Source organism: Mytilus edulis, chromosome 7 (genome assembly GCF_963676685.1).
Source record: "Mytilus edulis chromosome 7, xbMytEdul2.2, whole genome shotgun sequence".
In the NCBI taxonomy this organism is placed as follows: Eukaryota; Metazoa; Mollusca; class Bivalvia; order Mytilida; family Mytilidae; genus Mytilus; species Mytilus edulis.
The window spans coordinates 51,928,761-51,952,502 of NC_092350.1; the positions used below are offsets into that span (position 1 = coordinate 51,928,761).

At 31.6% G+C, this 23,742-nt stretch overlaps 1 protein-coding gene across 1 annotated transcript in view; it reads left to right on the forward strand.

Annotated features, from left to right (window-relative positions):
* The window catches only part of LOC139481762 (U1 small nuclear ribonucleoprotein 70 kDa-like), a 65,977-nt gene extending 42,978 nt beyond the window's left edge, over positions 1 to 22,999 (forward strand). The window contains exons 6-10 of the mRNA XM_071265253.1: positions 6,172 to 6,253; positions 10,281 to 10,382; positions 19,886 to 19,958; positions 20,895 to 21,124; positions 21,670 to 22,999. Coding sequence (XP_071121354.1) covers positions 6,172 to 6,253; positions 10,281 to 10,382; positions 19,886 to 19,958; positions 20,895 to 21,124; positions 21,670 to 22,004 — 822 coding nt within the window. The 3' untranslated portion in view covers positions 22,005 to 22,999. The remainder of the gene's footprint in view (positions 1 to 6,171; positions 6,254 to 10,280; positions 10,383 to 19,885; positions 19,959 to 20,894; positions 21,125 to 21,669) is intronic.
* Positions 23,000 to 23,742: the final 743 nt, after the last annotated feature.

The following is a 23,742-nucleotide window of genomic DNA, read 5'->3' on the forward strand; positions in this document are numbered from 1 at the left end:
ACCTACTAAATGGCTATAATTTATAGTGTTGGTTTGGTTTGGGATGGAGTCTTTAGGCCACCTACTAAACGGGTATAATTTATAGTGTGGGATTGGTTTGGGGTGGAGTCTTTAGGCCACCTACTAAACGGGTATAATTTATAGTGTGGGTTTGGTTTGGGATGGAGTCTTTAGGCCACCTACTAAATGGCTATAATTTATAGTGTGGGTTTGGTTTGGGGTGGAGTCTTTAGGCCACCTACTAAATGGCTATAATTTATAGTGTGGGTTTAGTTTGGGGTGGAGTCTTTAGGCCACCTACTAAATGGCTATAATTTATAGTGGGTTTGGTTTGGTGTGGAGTCTTTAGGCCACCTACTAAATGGCTATAATTTATAGTGTGGGTTTAGTTTGGGGTGGAGTCTTTAGGCCACCTACTAAATGGCTATAATTTATAGTGTGGGTTTGGTTTGGGGTAGAGTCTTTAGGCCACCTACTAAATGGCTATAATTTATAGTGTGGGTTTAGTTTGGGGTGGAGTCTTTAGGCCACCTACTAAATGGCTATAATTTATAGTGCGGGATTGGTTTGGGATGGAGTCTTTAGGCCACCTACTAAATGGCTATAATTTATAGTGTGTATTTGGTTTGGTGTGGAGTCTTTAGGCCACCTACTAAATGGCTATAATTTATAGTGTGGGTTTAGTTTGGGGTGGAGTCTTTAGGCCACCTACTAAATGGCTATAATTTATAGTGTGGGTTTGGTTTGGGGTAGAGTCTTTAGGCCACCTACTAAATGGCTATAATTTATAGTGTGGGTTTGGTTTGGGGTGGAGTCTTTAGGCCACCTACTAAATGGCTATAATTTATAGTTAGGGTTTGGTTTGGGGTGGAGTCTTTAGGCCACCTACTATATGGCTATAATTTATAGTGTGGGTTTAGTTTGGGGTGGAGTCTGTAGGCCACCAACTAAATGGCTATAATTTATAGTGTGTGTTTGGTTTGGGGTAGAGTCTTTAGGCTGCCTGCTAAATGGCTATAATTTATAGTGTGGGTTTGGTTTTGGGTGGAGTTTTTAGGCCACCTACTAAATGGGTATAATTTATAGTGTGGGTTTGGTTTTGGGTGGAGTCTTTAGGCCACCTACTAAATGGGTATAATTTATAGTGTGGGTTTGGTTTGGGATGGAGTCTTTTTGTCTTTCTATGAAGGTGTTAATTCAGAGTGTTTCCAACTTAGGCCACCTACTAGATGGCTATTATGAATTTATATTCAGGGTAGGTTTGGTTTTGGGTAGAGTCTTTTTAGGCCACCTACCTAAATGGGTATAATTTATGTTTTCCCATAAACAGCTCTCTTTATACATTTGTATATTCTGTCATTAGACATTTTGATGTAGGATCCTTTAGTATATTTATCTACAAAACTAATGGTGAACATAGATCTGAAAAGATGTGGTTATGAGTGCCAATTAGACAACTCTCCATCCATTAGTCACAATTTGTAAAAGTAAACCATTATAGGTCAAAGTATGGTCACACCAAACAGCAAGCTATTAAGGGCCCCAAAAATTAATAGTGTAAAAAGGTTCAAACAGGAAAACCAACGGCCTAATATATATAATATATGTATAACAAGTCTAAAAGGGTACAACATCACCAAAAACACAATAAAACGAACAATATGTTAGATATTTCTGATAACAGATATCCTTCCTTGGTAATTGCACGATATAAAAAAAAGAAGAAACACTTATAAACCACATCAACAAACAATAACCACTAAACATCAGGTTCCTGACTAAGTTCAACTAAGTAAGTAAGTAAATAAATTTTATTTAGAGTCTGCATATATATACATAATAACAGACAAAACATGATCTCTGTTGAGCTCTATAACCAACTTATCATTATACAGTCCCAATTAATCATACTCTGTTTAATAACATTTCAATAAACATCACATCTTCCCTTTGACAAAACTTTAGCTGTTACCGGGAGATGGTAATTATAATAGGATTAAACTCTCGGAGGTCAATATAATAATATCCTGGCTGCTTAGTACACATGTACTAATATATCTCCATGGTTACCAAAATACAAGCCAAACACCAGACTTTAAATCTGCAGTTCATGAACAAACATTTCTATTTAGGCAATACGTTGGCATTGTTGCTTTTATCCTGTACTTTCTTAAGCGTTATACTCCTTTCATGATAGAACAAATGTTTTACGGAGACAATGCAGAGAATTTAAAATCTGAAGTTCATTGGCAAACATTTCTATATAGGAAATACATTGTTGCTTTTATCCTGTACTTTCTGAAGTGTTATTCCTCTGTCATGATAAAACAAATGTTTTACGGAGACAATGAAGAGAAATTGATCATTTGATTTACGTGTGCATGCACTTTATAACATGTGTATCATAACACTAAAAGCAATATTCTTTCCAAGTACTCATGTTCTCTGTATGTTAAATGGCTATATTTATGTACTGTTATACAGCTAATGATACTTTTGTGGCTATTTATTATGGGTTGTAATGTACTTGAACTATAGATTCAGACAATAATCTTGTTAACAAGATTTGAAATTTAATGTTGTCCTATTTATTTTGACCTGGCCTTACGGTCATAAAACTTTCGAGCAAGATTTTTGTACTCAGACTCGAGAATCAACCAATCAAAATACAGGAATTGGTGTTTCAAGCATGATTTTTGTGCTCCGAGCACTGAGCAAAGTTTTATGCCTTCTAGGCCAGTAATGTAATAGTTGTTTTATTTCTTTGTGGTTCTTTTTAATTATTATCTTTAGAATTTGACTTGGTGCTCTCTCCTAGGCATATTTCAAAATAATTGTCGTGGTGTATCTGTTTTCTTGGAAAATTGTTGCATGTAATATCAACAAAGTCACAGTATTTCATAATTTATCCCAATCAGGCCACTAAACTAAGGCCTTAATTCATGCAAGGCTCCGTGTTGAAGGCCGTACATTGACCTATAATGGTTTACTTTTATAAATTGTAATTTGGATGGAGAGATGTCTCATTGGCACTCACACCATGATGATCTTTCTATATCTATGAAACATTTGCCACTGGACATCTTATTAGCTGCAGTGATCAGTCAATCATAATCAGGTCTTAAATATCTCTTTTAAATTGTTTCATGGTTATCAGCCTTTAAATTGCTGATTATTGCTTTAATACCAACCAGTATGACTTTTGCTCATCACCACATGTCTGCATATTTATAATATTGTTATTTCTACAGTAGAACTTCTTGGCTTTGTTTTGGTGAAGTTTTTTTTTTATTGGGGAGGAGATTTTGTTAAACTATACAGACTGATAGTTTTCATGTTTGAATTGGTTTACATTTGTTATTTCAGGGGCTTCTATATCCTGCTATACGGTATGAGTTTTGCTCATAGTTGAAGGGTTATGGTTTCCTATACATTGTAGTTGCTAAGCTTCCTATTCATTTGGTCTATGTTTATACTTATTGTGGAATCAGTTTAGGGATTGGAGAGAATGATTTTTAAAAAGACTTGTGTTATGTAATAGGTTTAAGGGCTGGCATCTTGACATTTTGTTTGGTAATGAAGATGTCATTCTGTGTTAAATCTAACATTAAGAAGTAGTATCTTTTCAACAGCTTTCAATCTTGTGGCGGAGAGACGTGGTAAAAGTACTAATCTACCCACTAATGCTTAATGTAATGAGTTTATACAGATTTCTAATAGATGACAAAATTTGTATCTTTGGCAGAAATCTTTATTGGGTATACCATGGCTTTTATAGTCTATTTTTAGTGCTCTTCTATTTGGAATTAGACTAAGAAATGGATGCAGTAGGTGTTTTATGCAATTCTGATGTTTCTCAATATCCATTCATTGGAAAATTTCAAATAGATTATGTACAAAAGAATACAGATAAGTCATGGAAAATCACCAGTGTGTCAAAGACACAGAGACTAGAATTGAAAAAGCTGTTTTATGTTCACTGGTACAGAAATTAATTAAGTTTTAATAGATTCTGCCCATACTAAAAACTTTTCTTTGTTTGAGTTTATTTGAACCTTAAATTGACAATGGTTTTGTAATACTGACAAAATATTTGTATGCCCCACCTACGATAGTAGAGGGGCATTATGTTTTCTGGTCTGTGCCTCCGTCCAGTTTTCAGGTTAAAGTTTTTGGTCAAGGTAGTTTTTGATGAAGCTGAAGTCCAATCAACTTGAAACTTAGTACACTTGTTGCTTATGATATGATCTTTCTAATTTTAATGCCAAATTTGATTTTTTACCCAATTTCACGGTCCATGAACATGGAAAATGATAGTGTGAGTGGGGCATCCATGTACTTAGGACACATTCTTGTTAAAAATTTATTTTCATTTCATGGATTAATGAATTATAGATTTTGAAGGCTAACTGTAATATAGTAAAGGGCAGTAAAAAGAGGGATGGTAGGTTACAGTAAAATTGTTTTGAGGGGGTATTTTTATATTTTACATACACTATAAAATAGGGAAATTTAAGGTATTTAAAAAGTGCTTAATCAAAAATGCATGAATTACATCAGTGCTTTACCCAAAATGCCCATAAAATCTTTAAAGGTAGGCAAGGGTTTCAATCCAGGAGAAGGGGGTGTTCCAAATATATATGTCCCCATTCAAATAATGCATTGATCGTCAAAAAAGGGGGATTCCAACTGAAACACAACCCCTCCCCCTAGATCTGCCACTGAACACATTGTGTGATAGAAATTTATACTGTTCAAAACCTTTATAGATAATATAGTCAGAAAGAGTAAATACAGCAACAGTTTTTTTAATAACACAATACTGGGACCTTGCTCTGAACTAGAGTATTTTCTAGCATTATTTAAAGTAAAAACTAATTGTTGAACTGTAACAAGGTTTAAAACAGAAGATTCAAAAGCAACTGCTGTGTTAATTTTATTTGAAAATCTAACCAGAAATAAACCACCAATTCCTAATTTAAAAATAATTTTGAAAATATCTAATTATTTTTTTCTCATCAAAAGTCAGGAAAGCTCAACCTGTAATAATGAAAAAGCAATTAAAACACCAGTTGGGACATAACGGATTGGTAATTTGTGATTAACTCTTTGTATGATTGGACATTATTACTCAGTTTTCATCAGTCCCGTCATGCCTCAGCATCACAAATACAAATATAGTTCAATTTCAAATTCAACAAAACAAATCCATCGATTTTTGTCCATAAATGGAAATAAGACAGGTCGGAGATAATGAGATGTCATTAAAATTTTAACGGATGGGAGACAAATCTGGTGAATAAATAATTTCCGTTGCGTAATTAGCGGAGCAATATTGTTAGTATTGTTTAATTGATCACTGTGACAGTTGTTATTGAATATTTTGTTATGCTACAAAGCTATTATATAGAATAATATACTGATGCATGTTGGGACTGTGTTTTCCATTTAAGTAGTTGTAATCGATGCCAAATAACAGTTTTGTTCATACATGCAGCTTGTGTATTGAATTTTATATCTATAGACAATTACATAATTTAAAGCATTGTCTGATCTGAGAAATTGGATATTTTTGTCAGTTTCATTTTTTTCTTCTTTTTTTTTTTTACGTTTACAGTGAAATCAGAAAATGCCAAGTTTGATATCGAGCTAGATGTAGTTTTGAAGGAGTGAGACATCAGATATTGAATCAGTCTATTATTGTTGAAGCAACAACAATCATCCCCCCTAAAACCACTGCCCCTTGTCTCGTATCATGGATAGAAAATGATTACTAAACTTCACTGAAGACTTCTTAATATTGAGCTACGTATCTTCATTAGGAGTAGGATTAGCATAGTTTTGAGTTTTGTTTTGTCCTGCACAAGCTTAGTAGAGGACCTTCCTGGTACCAGCAATGCTGTCTATCATTTGCAGTTAAAGTATGACTGTGCTGGCATTCATTAAAAAAAAAAGTTTATTTCTGAATACCACAAAGCAAAAGTGATTGCTGTAGATTTTTAAATTAACATAAAAAAGGTATGAAATGAAAGAAAAAAGTGTGCATACATTTTAGAATATCAGAAAGGTATATTCTGACAGTGCCATGAAAGTGCTCAATGTTTTGGTTTTTGCCAATACATATTGTCCCTGAAGTATTTATTCTTATCTTTGTATCCTTTCTCTTTTCAGATTTCCCTATTATTTGACAACGTATCAACGAAACCAAGAGGATATGCATTTATTGAGTATGAGCATGAAAGGGATATGCATGGTAAGTTTGGTAACTTCTCAATATGTCAGAATCAATCAGAGCAATTTATAGTAGTGAGATAAATGTGGTATTCAGTGATTTGTTTTGGAGACTTTGTAGCAAGTTCTATATTTCTTCAAAATAAACCATAGAACCATAAAGATATCTCAGACTAATATTATTAGGAGAGTTGCAACAAAATGCACAAAAAAGTGAAAAAAGAAATTTCCATTTATGATTTGTTTTGCTCTGATTACTGGCAGTTTTTAGTAAAGAGAAGATGAGTATCATTACTTTATGACTGGTTCAATGATCTTGACATTTTCTTAGTTGTTCAACTGTTTAATGATGAATGAAAATAGGCAAAAAAAAATGTACTCTAAAATTTGCCAAATAATGCTACTTCCATATATATTCATAAATATTTGTGTTTTCGGTAAACAAGTAAGCAAAAAAAAAAGTCATGAGAAGTTTATTTTATTTGAAGTCCCTTCTTTTGATCATTAAGATTATTCTGTATTTATGGATATATATGAAACACATTGAATGTATTGTTTTTCTAAATGATATTTTCTCTAATGAGGTACATTTTAATTTTTATACAACACATATATTTTTTTTGTTATTTATGCATAATTTCAGCTCGTTACAATGACAGTTAGCCGTATAATGACATTTAATACTAGTAATAAGATATCATGTTTATAGAAAAAAAATGACATTCTGTACTATGAGAATTAGAGAGTAATGTTGTCGATAGATGCTTCATAGTTGAACCTCCTGTTGAAAAAATATGATTATATACATTTGTACTTGGTTGACTTAATAATAAATTACCAACTGAGAAAATTATATAATAATTAGCCTTTTGATGTTGATATGTTTTTAGGTTAATTTTATTCTAACTTCAGGACTTTTGAGGATAATATTTTATAATACCCTTGTGGTGAAAATTATAATAACATAAAAAGTTTTGATAAAATTAAGTCATTTCTTCATACAAAAAAAGGCATCTTTTCACTCAGTGTGAGAAAGATAGGGTATTATTTTTTTCTTTTAATAGTTATGATGCAAATTTTTTTAAAGCTACCATTAATTTGATTTGTGTGATAATTAATCATAAAAAAAAATTAATAAATTTATAAAATTCATAAATATTTTTTACAGTAAAAAGTTGAAGTTATAAGCATGTTTTTTTTTCATCTTCTAATACAGATAATTTAAACTTACGTTAGGTAAGATACTGATTGCCTTACATTTAAGATCGATGTGATATTTACCTAAAAAATAGTATAATATAAAACTTTGTTTTTTTTTCCACTGCGACTTTTTTTGTCATTTATACAGTGAAATTTACTACAATTACGAATAGCTTACCTAAAAAAAAAGAATTGCCATAGAAAACTTCCAATAACTGATAAATTGCATGAAATGTTATTTAAAAATTGTTTGGTAAGTAAAATTGGTATTTGTGTTTTTTGGTAAGTACAAAAATTGGGGGGAGTGGAAATTTGTTTGGCATTCTAACACATCTTTTCTTATTTCTTCCTTCAGATCAATGAGAACAAAATGGCTGATCTGCCATCTTTGTTCACAGTCGTGTGAATGTTTGAAATTATTGCTGGCCATAATAGGTTTGTATGGAAGTGGTAAGACAATGATTTGTCCCCATTCCATTCAAAGAAAAATCTTTTTAGGGTCCACTTACTTGTAGTTTTTAAAATAAATATTGTATACAATTTGGTAATTTTAGAATAAATATTGTATACAATTTGGATTTTTTGTTAGCTCCAAAGTTGGCTCAATATAGAAGAACATACAATTCTTGGGAAGAAAATTGTCCTTTTTTAAATTTTAGAAATTATTTTGAAACCCTGTCCCTCTTCCCACGGTTTTTTGTTTGTTATTATTTTTTCCAAAAAAATTTATTAAAATTCAGGTAAGAATTTTTTAATTGGGTTTAAATTCAGGTAAGAAATTCAATTAAAAAAAAATATACAAAAATATTAAATTCAGGTAAGAAAAAAATTATTTTAAAATTCAGGTAAGGAATTAAAAAAAAATTAAAGGTTTACCCGGGTAAGTTCAAAAATAAAGAGAAAATGACATGAAGAAATGTCGGAGACCAATTGGCTCCAGATTTGAAGACCCTGCTGTGTCAGTGATGGCACCTTCCTTGGTTTGGAAATTTCAACATTGGGTTTGTTTTCCTTGTAAGTTTACTGTCAGTATTGTTTTGTAAATTTGTGATTTGGATTTTTTTCAACGTGAATAAGATTTTGCCAATTTTGGGCTTTTGATAAATAAAAAAAAAAAATTGATTCCCCTTGTGGTAGGTATGTGAACCCCTAAAAAAAATTTGGTCAGATTTTTTTCAAAAATATGAATTATTGAATTATTAATAATATGATTTACTTTCCAGGTAAGTTGCAGATGAAGAATTGAACTAATATAACAGATTAAATGTAGAATGAATTCTGATTGATTTTAATGCCCCATTTATGGGCATTACTGTTTTCTGGTCTGTGCGTCTGTCCCTCCCTTCGTCCTGCTTCAGGTTAAAGTTTTGGTTCCAGTTTTTGGTTTAGGTAGTTTTTGATGAATTTGAAGTCCAATCAACTTGATACTTAGTACACATGTTTCCTATGATATGATCTTTCTAATTTTACTGCCAAATTAGAGATTTTCTCCCATTTTCAGGGTCCACTGAACATAGAAAATGGTAGTGCGGATGGGCCATCTGTGTACTGTGGACACATTCTTGTTTTGTAAAAGATTGATATTAGCCTGGTCTTTTAGAAGTGATTTGAGATAGTTGAAATGGTCCATATATGTATATAAAACTATTTAGAGATCAGGGTTAACATCAGTGGGACAGCAACCTAGTAGTCATGTCTTTAGAATTTAAGAAAAAAGAAAAATCAAAATCAAAAAGGGTTTATGTTACATTTGCAATGCGTGGGGAAAAACTCTCAAAAACCGACAAGTATTCTATGATTAGGGAAAAGTGTTCATTGAGAATAGAAAAAAAGATATTAAAATTTATTAGCATTAGGACCTTAGGTGTATTTTCACTGTTGTGCTAAATCCCTCCTATTGTCTCATCCCGTTCACACACAAAAAATAGTTCTGAATCAGTTATTGAAACCTAAAGATAAGACAGAATTCATTCTGCAATTAGTCTGCAATAATTTTCTTTCAGATGTAAAAAAATAACTCTTGAGCACTTCATAAGTTAAGCTAATCTCAGTTAATCAATTTTAGAGCGTTTCAGATCTAGCAATAACGGTGCAGAACTGTAAAAATTACTGTTTGATTAGCAACGTTTACAACCTAAATTACATGGAAATAAGTCTAAATTGATGGAATTTATTGCTATATTTGGATTATTAAACTGTAATGATATTGATTTGCAAATAAAACGTGTAAAAGAGGGTTTGGTTTGCTTTCAAACAGTTATTTATGTGAAATGGAATTGCAAATATGTTAAAAATGACTACTTAACTTATGAAATGGTCACTATGCACAGTAAAAATGCTCCAAACATACAAGAGGGCATTTTGCATTATGCATTTCTATAGATTTGGCACATAGGACATATAATCATGTATAAACACCAGTTTAGTTATATTCAAGTATCTTGTCTCTGCTAAGATAGAAACAAGAAACCAGCCAGATCTTACTGGTTCCTTGATTATATGAAGCTTTCTACAGGGAAGCATACAGAGAGCAGATGTAGTCATAATGCAAGAAGTCCTTTTGTAAAACAGTTTGTCAGTTCTTTTCCTGCTATTAAAAGTTCTGTTTTTGTCTTCGCTGAAAAGTTTTCAGTACATAGACTTATAGAAGTCATCAAGTTCAATTATTTGACCTGTATCAATTATTGTAATCACGTGGAATTTATGGCTAATTAAAATATCTAGACTTAACATGGGAAGAACTGACAGATTGTTAAAATGGTTGGAACAGTTTTGCTACAAAATTGTAAATTAACATCAAGATTTCAATGTACTCATTTTCTACTTTTTTCTTTTTTTTGTGTATCTAGCTGCCTACAAGCATGCTGATGGTAAAAAGATTGATGGTAGACGTGTTTTGGTTGATGTTGAGCGTGGGCGTACTGTAAAAGGCTGGCGGCCCAGACGACTTGGTAAGAGTTCATTTGATCAAACATGCTTTAACTGGATTTAATTGTTTTATATGCTTCTGGCAAGACGGTTCTTTATACATCAAATAATTGTTTCAAAATAATCAATAACACAGGTTTAGTTCAGTAGAAGATAGTCAACTGATTTGTGAAAGTATGTTTGAAAGTTCCAAATGATATAATATACAAGAAACATCTGTATATACCCCCACCCTCCTATATACCTTGCACTTCTTTATGGTTTATATACTAGTGATTTATGACAAACAACCAACAGCAGATGAGAAGATGTGTCAATGATAATTTGTCCTGAATTTTATCTAATAATTTCCACTATAACAATGCTACCTTTGTGCAATTTTAGTGATAAATCCCATAGGCTCTACCTGCAGTTTGAGATTGCTAATAGCACTATTCAAAACAGGCCATTGGGAATCAGAATAATCTTGGACTAGCCTACTAGTATCATTTCGTTAACAAATGTCCCCTAATTTTCCAAAGGTGCTAATTCACATTAAGAATTCTTGGATTCATGTTTGCTAAAAAAAAAATCTGCTGACAATAAATCAAGAGAATTCCTTTCAAAATTAACCTTCATGTACTAAGAATAGGAAAATAAAAGTACATATGTTTTGTAAATGGTAATAGACATATATATACGTAGTCTGTCATTAACCAAATTAATTCTGTGTCTTTTCAATAGTCAATAACACGGAACTTTTTTCGGTAATTGCATGTTTTCATTGCAAAGTAGTAGAGGCATAATTACGTATATCTCTAAAGTGAGGTATGACGAGGGAGGATTGTAGTCCAATATAGGTTTAATTGTAGGCGGGGGAGTTCAGACTGTTTAATCTCATGATGGTTCTGAACTTTAAAGTCTGATTCTAATTGTTACATAACCGTAGCTCATCAAGTTTTAATGAAGAATTATTCATTGTTTCTTCTCAGGAGTCCAAATTGCATGATTACAGAAGCATAAATTAACTTATTTTAGAGTAATCTTCTTTATTTTAAAGGCAAAAGTCAATTTTTGTTATTCTCTATACACTGACCATCTGCAGTCTTACTACCCTCTAAACATTGACCGTCTGTTCACATGATGACCTCTAAACATTGACTATCTGTTCACATGATAACCTCTAAACATTGTGCAGTTATTTTATCCTCTAAACATTGACCATCTGCAGTCATACTACTCTCTAAACATTGACCGTCTGATCACATGATAACCTCTAAGCATCGACCATCTGTTCACATGAAAACTTCTAAACATAGTGCAGTTATACTAGTAACTACCCTCTAAACATTGACTGTCTGTTCACATGATAACCTCTAAACATTGACCGTCTGATCACATGATAACCTCTAAACATTGACCATCTGTTTATATGATAACTTCTAAACATTGTGCAGTTATATTATTCTCTAAACATTGACCACTTGCTCACATGATAACCTCTGAGCATTGTGCAGTCTTACTATCCTCTAAACATTGACCATCTGTTCACATGATAACCTCTAAATATTGACTGTCTGTTCACATGATAACCTCTAAACATTGTGGTGTTATACTACCGTATACTCTAAAAATTGACCGTCTGCACATGTGATAACCTCTAAACATTTTGCAGTGATACTGTCCTCTAAATGAGGTTTACAGAATAGAAAATAATGGGCTATAAAGTGCAGTAAAGAGGGAAAAACAATTTAAAAAAACAGCAAATGGAAAAATAAAAAAGAAGAGAGAAGGATTTGATGCTTAAATATGATAATAGAGAAAAATGGAAAAATTAAATAAAGAAAGAAAACATGTCATCCCATAAGTTTTGCTCCTTTAGAATTTTTTAAGTACTGCTAGACTTTGCTTTAATTTAAGTGTTTTAGCCCTACCCATAAATATTACTAAAAAAGTACAGTCTGAGTGAAATGAGTGACAGGATGGAGTATGGATTTATTATGTAATAATCTGAAGAGATGGGGGAGTAAATTTACAGATAATTGTCCTCCAGAAAAATCTCTTTTAAAGCGCTGTCACTGTTTTGATGGAAGACATGTTCTATTCTTGTTACATAATTGACTGGTTTTACCAATGTTTCAAACTGAAGGCTAATTTGAACACAATTGAATTTCCTCTAAAGAAATAGTGATGCAATTCATTAATATTTACAACTTCCACCTTTCTTTTATGGACTACAAATAGGACATGCTTTCAACGAGAAATAAGTCAAACAAATTTAACCTATCCTGACAAAAATTTCAATCCTGGATGTTGGGACCTTAAGCCTTTAGAACATCATATAGGCCACTGTCATATTTCATCCCATCTTTAGGTCATTCTAAGTATTTTGGGTTAGGTCTTTTTCTCAGTAACTTAAAGAATGATTGTTCAAAAACATTTGGGGACTGGATTTTTGTGTAAGGAGAGTATATACTTGTTTTGATTACCTGATATGACAGATGTCAATTGACTTTGTCTCAACCTAAATTATTTTACTCCGATAGTCAAGTAAATATTTCTTTGAGAACATGTTTTTCAGAAAGTACACTTTTTAGTTATTTTAATTTGGTATGTATTTAGTATGATAGGTCAATATTTGGTATAAGAATTAACTATGAAAAGTGCTTATGCAGTAGAAAGTTTGTTTGAAATATACTTTTATAGTTTTTTAGTATAATTGATGGAATCCATTTCATTTGGACTTCATTTTTTTTTTAAATCTTGGCAATTCATACCACATTACCATATTTTACATTATGTCTTGTATATCATACTTATTGACTCATATGTTATGTTGACCCAATTTTTGTCGAGCCTGCAACTTTTGTTGCAGAAAGCTCGACATAGGGATAGTGATCCGGCGGCGACTACGGCGGCGGCGGCGTTAGCTAACTTTTTAAAAGCTTTATATTTTAGAGGGTGGAAGACCTGGATGCTTCATACTTTGTATATAGATGCCTCATGTTACGAAGTTTCCGTCAGTCACATGTCAAATGTCCTTGACCTCATTTTCATGGTTCAGTGACCACTTGAAAAAAAAGTTCAGATTTTTTGTAATGTTGAATTCTCTCTTATTATAAGTAATAGGATAATTATATTTGGTATGTGCGTACCTTGCAAGGTCCTCATGCCCGTCAGACAGTTTTCACTTGACCTCGACCTCATTTCATGGATCAGTGAACAAGGTTAAGTTTTGGTGGTCAAGTCCATATCTCAGATACTATAAGCAATAGGTCTAGTATATTCGGTGTATGGAAGGACTGTAAGGTGTACATGTCCAACTGGCAGGTGTCATCTGACCTTGACCTCATTTTCATGGTTCAGTGGTTATAGTTCAAGTTTTTGTTTTTTGGTCTGTTTTTCTCATACTTTATGCAATAGATCTACTATATTTGTTGTATGGAATGATTGTAAGATGTACATGTCTAGCGGGCAGATGTCATCTGACCTTGACCTCATTTTCATGGTTGAGTGGTCAAAGTTAAGTTTTTGAGTTTTGGTCTTTTTATCTAATACTATATGCCATAGGTCAACTATATTTGGTGTATGGAAATATTTTATGATCTATATGTCAGTCCCGCAGGTTTTATTTGACCTCGACCTCATTTTCACGGTTCATTGCTCAGTGTTAAGTTTTTGTGTTTTGGTCTATTTTTCTTAAACTATTAAGCAATAGGTCAACTATATTTGTTGTATGGAAGAATTGTTAGCTGTACATGTCTGCCTGGTATTGTTCATCTGACCTTGACCTCATTTTCATGGTTCATTGGTCAATTTTTAGTTATTTTGGTTAATATTTATGTGAGTTGTAATAAAGCTTTATATTTAGGACTATCAGCATAATATCAATGATTAGTATAGAAGGCGAGACATTTCAGAGTGTGCACTCTTGTTATGCTTTTGTATTTATTTTATCAATCTGAAATTCTAAATAAACAAAATATATTTTTTGTTAAATATAAGAAAACCTTGGGAGACTTGTAAGTTTTTAGAACAGATGGTGAATGGATGTTCATGAATATTTGACCTAGAGCAAATATTTAGATGATGATAATTTGAAACCAAAGACTATTGTATTGTGTCACTTTTTCCTTAAGAAAACAGATTCCCAGATTGCTGGTTTACTGGGGAGCAAACCAATTGTTTTGATTGTTCTATTTGTGTCTTGACATGCATTCTTTGGGTAATTGGAGAATCTGTTTGTAAATTTTGTATTTAAAGCTGTCTATTGATATAGTTTAGCCTCATTACCTGGATAGAAAATGAGCATAAACAATGATGGAAACGTCATATTTAATTGGCTGTAAACAGTTGAAAAGGGAATTTTGATTGGAGGAGAATTTTTGTAACAATCATTCTGATTTGGAACCTCATTCAGTATTCAGTTTATTTTATAAACAGAAAAAAAGTTTGAGTGAAGAAAATGTTATTTTGCAACAAAGAAAGGGTAAACACATATTTGCCATGATAATTCCACTTATTACTTTCTTAATGGAAAAAATTTGGTTGCTTATATAGGGAATCACTGAAGCGTGACTGGAGCCCCCCCCCCCCCCCCTTAGGCCCCCACTTATGAAAATTTCTAGATCTGCCAGTGAAAGTTGTTTTGATCACATATAACCCTGAAATAGATAAGTGTTGGTTGGAATATTTTTTAAGTTGCAGATTTTTTTTGCCTGCAACATAACAGTAAGGTTTTACAGTGATACATAAGGGTTGAATACATATTGTGCTTAGCTGGAGAACAGTTGTGCTAATTTCTGCATATTTTCTCTGATGATTCAGTTTTGTGGTCTGTTGATCTCTATACTTTTTGAAGTTTTTCATAATCCAGATTAATTGGACTAATTTTACCAAAAATGTGGGTAATTTCCACATCAATACTAAATTTGAATATCTGAATAATGAAGATAAATTAATGATGAAGTTCATGGTCATAGACTGAGGGGTCTCTAGTTTTATCATTATGGTAAATATTTGATACAGTCAGTGGGAAGAATGTTTTGATGCGCACAAAGAGAAAAAAATACTTGACCAAACAAAATTCAATTTTGTTGCCCAATTTTAGTCAAAAGAACACTGTAAATTGATAATTTACATCATGCAATGTTGCAAGCTATAAAAGTTCAAAAGCATTGTGGCTAAAAAAATTGTATAACTTACCGTCCGACACATCAGCATAGTTTATTAAACATCCCTAAAGAAGAGAAGTCCCATCACAAAATTCAGATTCCAAATTTTCTTTGACCAGAGAATTATATTGGCTTTCAGATTATGTCACAGAAAAAGTTTGCAAATATATATATATAAAGAATTGTTATGATGTCCACCTTTTATATATGACCATATATCTATCTTCGTCAGAAAAGATATTAATTTGGATTTTCGGCTTCAGAATTTTGATTTGAATTCATGAAGGTTGTATGTAATATGACGGTATTGGTATATCAGACTGCTTTTCTGACATATTTAGATTTTCTGGTCTGATTTCTCTTCAAAAGAATCCGGCAATTTATTGAGTACTTTCATCTAAGATTAAAAAACTAACATTCCTTGTTTTTTATTTTAAATTACTTTGCAGAATTGTGCATCCGATTTGAATGGAACATTACACAATTTTTACAGTCATTGATAAATTGTATAAAACTTCCAGTCGATCAGTCTTATTTCATCAGTTGATTCACTTCACTGACTTTGGTCTGGAGTCAAAACTTGATAGAAAGTCTTCTACTGAGTATACAGATTCCTTGAATAAATTGAATAAAAACTTTTGTAAAACCCAAGAGTATTGTCTTGCTTTTTTCACATATATCTTAACAACGGTCGAGTGTAAATGTGGAACACAATTGATCTTTTGCCCTTATTAAAACAGCATTATATTTCACATTCGGTTTAAATTTTCCTTTAAAAACAGTGATTTTAGATGACATTTCTACAGCTGTTTCTTTTCTTGTTTCAAAATAGTCCAATTTTTTTTGAAGAATTGAAAATAAGCATAGTCCAATAATAGTACAAATGTCAAAGCACAATTTACTTTCATGTCACGGTGCAAAAAATTTAAAGAAACTGTTTAAGCAATTTACTTTTAACATTCAAACATATATAAAAAAAAGGTTAATGACGCTTTTCAAACTATTTTTGGAACTTAAACCTGTGTAAAAGCAAGTTTGACAAGCCTCTTACTATTGTTTGCAATTAAATTGGCAAATTATAACTTTTGCCAAGAAGGTTTCGTCATATCACAGTAACTATTTACATAAGTTTTGAATTATATTTGACATGCTTTTGATTTGCAGAAAATAATTTACATGTATTAACTGTAAAATTGTAAATGAGTTTGAACTGATAAATTATATTTTCATAGTTTTCTGAAAGTTACCGGTTTTGTAGTATGCACTTTTAAAACACTTCAAATGTTTTAAATGTACAGGATAGGCTATTTGTTTTTGTGAGGATATACTGCTGTTGAAGATATATTTCTTTGTGTTATGTCCAAAAAGTATTTTTTTCGTCTCTGCTGCCTTTCTAAAAGTACAAAAGTCTAACATCCCTTTGGCATTTTCAAAAGTCCTGACACATTCAATTTGGTTATCTTTATCTCTTATAAGACTGGCCCTTTTGTGAAAATGTAGGTCTTCTTCTTCATTTGGCGTTTGTACATAAAAACATTGAAGTAATTTTTTGCATGATTTTCGATTTTGAATTGCCTACAATTGAAAAAAAGAAATTATATTCTTTGAGTAGTTGTTGCTTGGTTAAAGGTCCAGTGGCAAATAGTTCATGCATATGCAGGATAATAAATGTTCTTTGTTGCAGTCTATACTTAGTTGATTTACATTTATATCAAATGTCTGATTTCAAACGAATAGGATCGGTTAGAATCATTTGTAAGCGAACATCATGTCATTATGCAAATTTCAATTTAGATTGGGTTTCATTCTTTGGCGAGCTGTCAAATAGGTTATGTCATGACAAAAACAAGACGATGAAATGAGTTTGTTCCAAAGTACAAGACATTGTCTGTTTGCCTGTATTTAGACGTAATGTCTTATTGACTTACAAATATCAAGTCAACAGTAAACAATTTGTCAACAAATATCGGGGAGAATTACGTTAATTTACTCTGGGGAAATTGATCAGGCGAATATTATGACGAATTTAGAATACATAAGTTTACACCAGAGTGCTTAGTGTGAAAAAGTGAACTTATACCTTAGGAATACAGTGAAATGAGTTTTCTAAAGTACAAAACCGTGTACTTTTCTTTAAAATTAAGTAAACAAAAGATGGGATGGCCAAATTTGTTGTTTACTTCCCACATATTTTGACCATAAATAGAATATAATGACATTAGAGACAAAACGCCGTAAATTACCGCAAATAATTTGTTTATTATGGTCTACATACTCCCCCAACAAGTGAAGAAGAAACTACTGATTCAATTGTAAGCATGCAAATTTTAAATGTCATTTTCTAAACATACATTTTATTTTATTTTAATAAAATAATTGGAACAACTAACTACTTCTTTTCAAAATACATTTTTGTAATGTAATTCAAAAAGTAAAAATGGGTACACATTTAAAACATAAAACAAAACCAAAAAAAACCCACTAATTTTGAATTTGTACCCTTTAAGTATATTCTAAATGTGTTGGTTGATCAGTAATTTACTATAGTCACATGAAGAGAGTGGCTTATAATCTTTATATTGTAAATATACTATTATTCATGATGCCATAGTAATTTTCATGGATTTGGGGTTTATAGCTCAACCACAAATTTAATTATTTTAACATACATGTGATAATTTCCTGTAAGTTTGTCTGTTAAATAAATATCAAAACCATATCAAGTATCCAAGAAAATATAATTTTCCTTAATTCTTGAAAAACAAGTACCCATTAAAATAACTGAATACACAATAATTGGCAACCCTGAGGCAAGAGTGTTGAATAGAATAGCTTTATAGTAATTACGTTAAACAGGTTCTTCTATTGTTTGTCTACTGATTATATAATGTCATTGGTACCACAATACTCTTGGCTGTGCTCTGCATTATTGATTTAAGCAGTTGGTAATTTGGCCAAAGTTAAGCTTAGATATTGTTTCATAAACGTTTTTGTTTTAAAGGTTTCATTTTTAAGAGTTCCTTTGAAGACTTTACTTTGTTAAGTAAAAGCTGTCATAATTATGTTAACCTAGTTTCTGAAATTAGTTGACTATCCCAAAAAAGTAAAATCACAAAAATACTGAACACTGAGGAAAATTCAAAACGGAAAGTCCCTTATCAAATGGCAAAATCAAATTCTCAAGCAAATCAACCGAATGGATAACAATTGTCATATTCCTGACTTTGTACAGCCATTTTCTTGTGTAGAAATTGATGGATTAAACCTGGTTTTACAGCTAGTGTAAACCTCTCTTTTGTATGACAGTCACATAAAATTCCATTATATTGAAAACAAAATCAACCCATATATACATGAAAGATAAGCAAAAGGAACCAAATGGTCATTCAAACTTATAAGTAAAAAATAAACTGACAAGGCCATGGCAAAATTAAATACATGAAAGGGTCACGCTGTTTAAAAGTGATGCTTGCAGCGGTTTTTGTTTTTTTGGTCTATAAATACCATTTACTTATTCTTGTCACAAGTTGCAAAATGTACAATGGTTACGGTATACAAATAATAGGGTGAGGTATGTTTGTCGATGAGACAACTAACCACCAGAAACCAAAGGACCAGAATGTTAAAAATTGCAGGCCACTTTGTGGCCTTTAACAATGACCAAAACTCCTAAGTTAGTAAGCTTTAAAGGGTCCCTGCATGCCAAAACCTAGTCAATTCAATATTCAAAAGTCCTAGTCGAATTCATTATTCAAAAGTATACATCTGTTAGTATCAGCTTTTAAGAACAAAGCAACTTAAATGATAGTTGTATACCCTCATTTTGTTTTGCTGAAGCTATGTATGTTAGATGTTTTATAGTATTCTTCATATTACATTTGTGTGAAACAAGGGAAACAAGTCATATGAAATTTTGAGCAATAATGATTGAAAACTTATACTTATCCAGAATCATGATTAAAAGTGACTTATCAATTGTTATGTAATTTGGTGTCTGTAAAAAAAAACTTGAATTTTTGACATAAGCCATTCCAATAGAGCCATGTTATTGAAATGATATATATCAAAATGCATCAATTTACCTGTTAGTAATATATCTGGTTGAACAACATTAACACATTACTTATCCAGTGGAAAAGACAATCCATGTGTATGAAATTTACTGTAAGATCACAGTATATTTACTTGATCTTGTCTCATGAAAATTTGTCATAGAACTAAAGCTTGTTATATTTGAAGCTTTCAGTTATGTTTTTCTTTAAAAGATTTTTTTCAATTTTTTTTTATTTTTTTCTCATTGACAGTTGGTGAAGTTCATCAAAGTAAATCAAAGCTCTACAATGCATATAAATCTTGATATTTTTTAATTACAGGTGGTGGCTTAGGAGGCACAAGGAAGGGTGGACCAGATGAGAATACCAGGTTTTCTGGAAGGGATGACTTCAGGTATTTATCATATATACTGAAGAATAAATTTTCATTTTGATAAAAATGTTGCATTTTTTTTATGGAATTTCTAAACTGACTTGGAACATTTCTAAATTAACTTGCAACATTCTGTCAGAAAGACTTGACCATGTAACAATAAGAAGATGTGGTATGATTGCCAATGAGGTAACTACTAGTACCAACCAAGTTCAAATGAAGTGGATGTAAGCAATTAAAAAAAAAGTACTTCCTTCAGCATGAGAAAACCCTATATCTTAAAGTGGGCTCTAAAATCAAATAAAAAAGGCTCTGACCTGAAAAATGTGGAACAATTCAAATAAAAAAATTTTTTTTTTAAAAGCTTAATGAGAATGATATTGAAACACAAAAATGTTAAATTGAATCACAACTTTTCCATCTTCGCTAGCCAAGGGTTACGATCCACTCCCACTCTCTCCACCCTTGTTTGTAAATACTGGGCGCAGCCATTTTTGTTATTAACCAAACTAAATATATTACAAGTGCTCTTATTGGTCAAAAATGATGTAATAGAAGTGGATGTGTCATCTATTTATCGCTAGATGGCGTAGCATGTTTTAACAAAATCTGGCTCAATCCGCCAAGGGTGGAGAGAGCGGGAGTGGATCGTAACCCTTGGCTAGCGAAGATGAAACTTTTTAAGCTTGAAGGGTTTTAGTGTGCATATCAATCATTTAGGGTCATATGGTGAAGTTCTTTTGTCTGTTTATAAAGAATTTGCATGATTATCTTTCTGTTTGACTAATGTTTCTCCCCTATCACGTTCTGATTCATATCCATCTAAACTGAACTGGAATTAAAAACAACAATATTTGTCAATAAAAAGTATATTTAAAAGATTGAAGCCTATGTATAAGTTTCTGCTTATGAAAAAATATATCATGGTCTACAGCATGTTAACTTTATTTATTTTAGGTCCGACAGGGAAGGAGGAAGAAGAGATGAATCTCCACGTAGAGAAGGAGAGAGAGAGAGAGGTACAGTTCCTGAACGAGGTGGTGGAGAGAGAACTATAGAGAGAGACAGAGGTGGTGATAGAGGTGGTGGTGGTGACAGGAGACGTAGAAGTAGGAGTAGGGATAGGAAGAGGAGTAGAAGCAGGGAAAGACCAAGGAGTAGAAGTAAAGAAAGAGGAGGAGACAGGGGTAAGGATTGCGTCAACATCAAGTATAAAAATACCATTGAAACTTCACTTACTAAGGATTGAGTCAACATCAAGTATAAAAATACCATTGAAACTTCACTTACTGATTTTAGATCAGTATAGATTCATTTTTCTGTCCAAAAAATATTTCCACAACATTTTATTACCAAAACACTGCTGTCTTGTTTTGTTATTATCACTTTAGTTTTATCAAAAAAATTGAACAAACAAGAAAATCTGGTCACCTTTTCAGTTGACAATAAATACTGTAGGCATATCTGAACAAAAAAAAGGTCTCAATTCAATAGTTATAGCCACTGAAAATTCATAAATTTTTGGTGCATTTACTATTGTGATTTTCTAAAACTGTAAGATTAGTTACTGCAATTTCAGAAATTTCTCCTATACAAATAATGTTATCAAAATTGAAGTTGATGTGGGTTTTTGTTTTGCTATACCTAACGGCTCTCACTTTTCCAAATGATAAAAGCCATCACAAAAGTTTCTGAAGTTACATGACTCTGATAACCAAATTTGTATTTGCAGATGAGGACAGGAAGAGAGGTAGAAGAAGCAGATCTAGAGAAAGAGGAGGAGGAGAATCTAGAGATAGAGGAGGTGACAGAGGAGGCGACCGAGCAGGAGATAGAGATCGTAAGAGGAGTAGATCAAGAGAACGTAAAAGGACCAGGAGAAGTAGGTCAAGAGATCGTAGCAGGAGGTCAAGGTCAAGAGAAAGGAAGACAGAAGAGGGAGAGGAAGCACCACAGGAAGATTATGAGGATGTTCAGGTCAAACAGGAGAAGTTTGATCCCGGCTATGATCAGTTTGCTAATGAACAAAATGGTGGAGGATTCCAAGGAAATATTGAAGACTATTAGATTACTAACCATTCATTTGAAAATGTCTGTTAGAAAAATTGGATTTGAAATTGGTCACTAAGTGGTCATTTTTACTTTTAACAATATTGTGATATCTAGTAGTCACTTCTGTCACTTAAACAAAATTATCAAATTGACAAATTTTGTAATGGTATTGATTTAAAAAAAAAGAATTCTATAAATAAACTTGGAAGTTGTTTATTAAAACTGTAATTACTTGAAGTTTATAGTGTATATTTAACATGTTTAAGAAGATAGTTGAATACAAAATGTTTTTAAAAAATGGAGAATTTCCATATTGATACTTTCACAAAATTTCGATATTTTTTCCGTAGTCATAGATGTTGTAAGTTTGTGTCACACCAAATTTATAATTTAAAGTGCTTCATCATATTTTTTGTTCATTTGATTGAATACACAGTTGTATCATGAAAGTTTACATTGTTCCCTCATATCGTAACATCTTTTTGTCATTTGTCTTTTGATGGGTTGGCCATTTCACATGCATTCCTAGCATAAGAAAGATCTGGACAATTCTCAAATGTAAAATTATCATTTATATATGAATTAAATTCTTGGCTTTTAAAATTATACCATTTTCAGATGAAAATTGAAATATTTAATGCTTCATTTTTAATATTTCAAGATTCTGTTAGTTGGCTAACCTTTAATTTTAGAATTAAAAAAAATGTATTTTGATGTCATAGATTGAAGAAAAATGATATTTTGGCCTATGATGTGTATATTGGTATGTAGATTAAGTTTATCAAGTGACATCAGTATATATGTACCGTAATGTATTTTATGATTTTAGAACTGTACAGTTTTATTTTATACATTTGAAGGTTTTCTTGTCTAAGTCAATCAGAGTTACTTCCCTTCATTAATCATCTGTTTTGTCATCATGCTGCACTTTTTGTGTTCGATTTAATTCCTCAGAATTATGTTGATTGTCATACAGTGAGGATTTGTTGTCAATAAACTAATTAAATCATTGTTTATCTTTATTGTTTATTGTGATGTATATATGATATTATATAAAAGCAACACTCATATATTAACTGTTGGGTATGAATGATAAAATGTAAAATTGAAACCAATAATTCTTGATGTTATTCGGTGATCCTTATACATGTAACATTATTAAAGTAAGAAGATGTGGTATAATTGCCATTGAGACACCTATTCACAGAAGATCAACAATTACAGGTTACTGTATAACCTTTGACAATGAGCAAAACCCATACTGCAAAATCATTATTATTATTTTATTATTATTATTATACAATATTTATATAGCGCATTATATAATTTGAAAAATTACCCTAAGCGCTTAACATGAATAAACAAAAAATAAGATACATAAGGTAAAAGCAAAATATACAATCACATAAATACAATTTCTGAGCAGTGGCGTGTAAAATGAAAACATTGATTGTCGGTTAAATAGAATAATATAAAAGAATGTACAACTCACACAAAAAATATCAAAAATTTAAAATTAATCAAAATGAAAGAAAAGTAAAAAGTTTCAAAAAAATAAAAATGAGTTAAGAAAAATTTAAAATTTCCTCTGTATAAATTTAAAATAATGATTATCATTAAACCACAGTGACTCAAGTATTAAAAATTATTAAGTAAAAGTTCACAATACAATCAACTGGTAAAACAAATTGTTCATAAATTTCAAAATTTACAAAAAATCAATGAAAGCACTTCGGAAAAAATATGTCTTAAG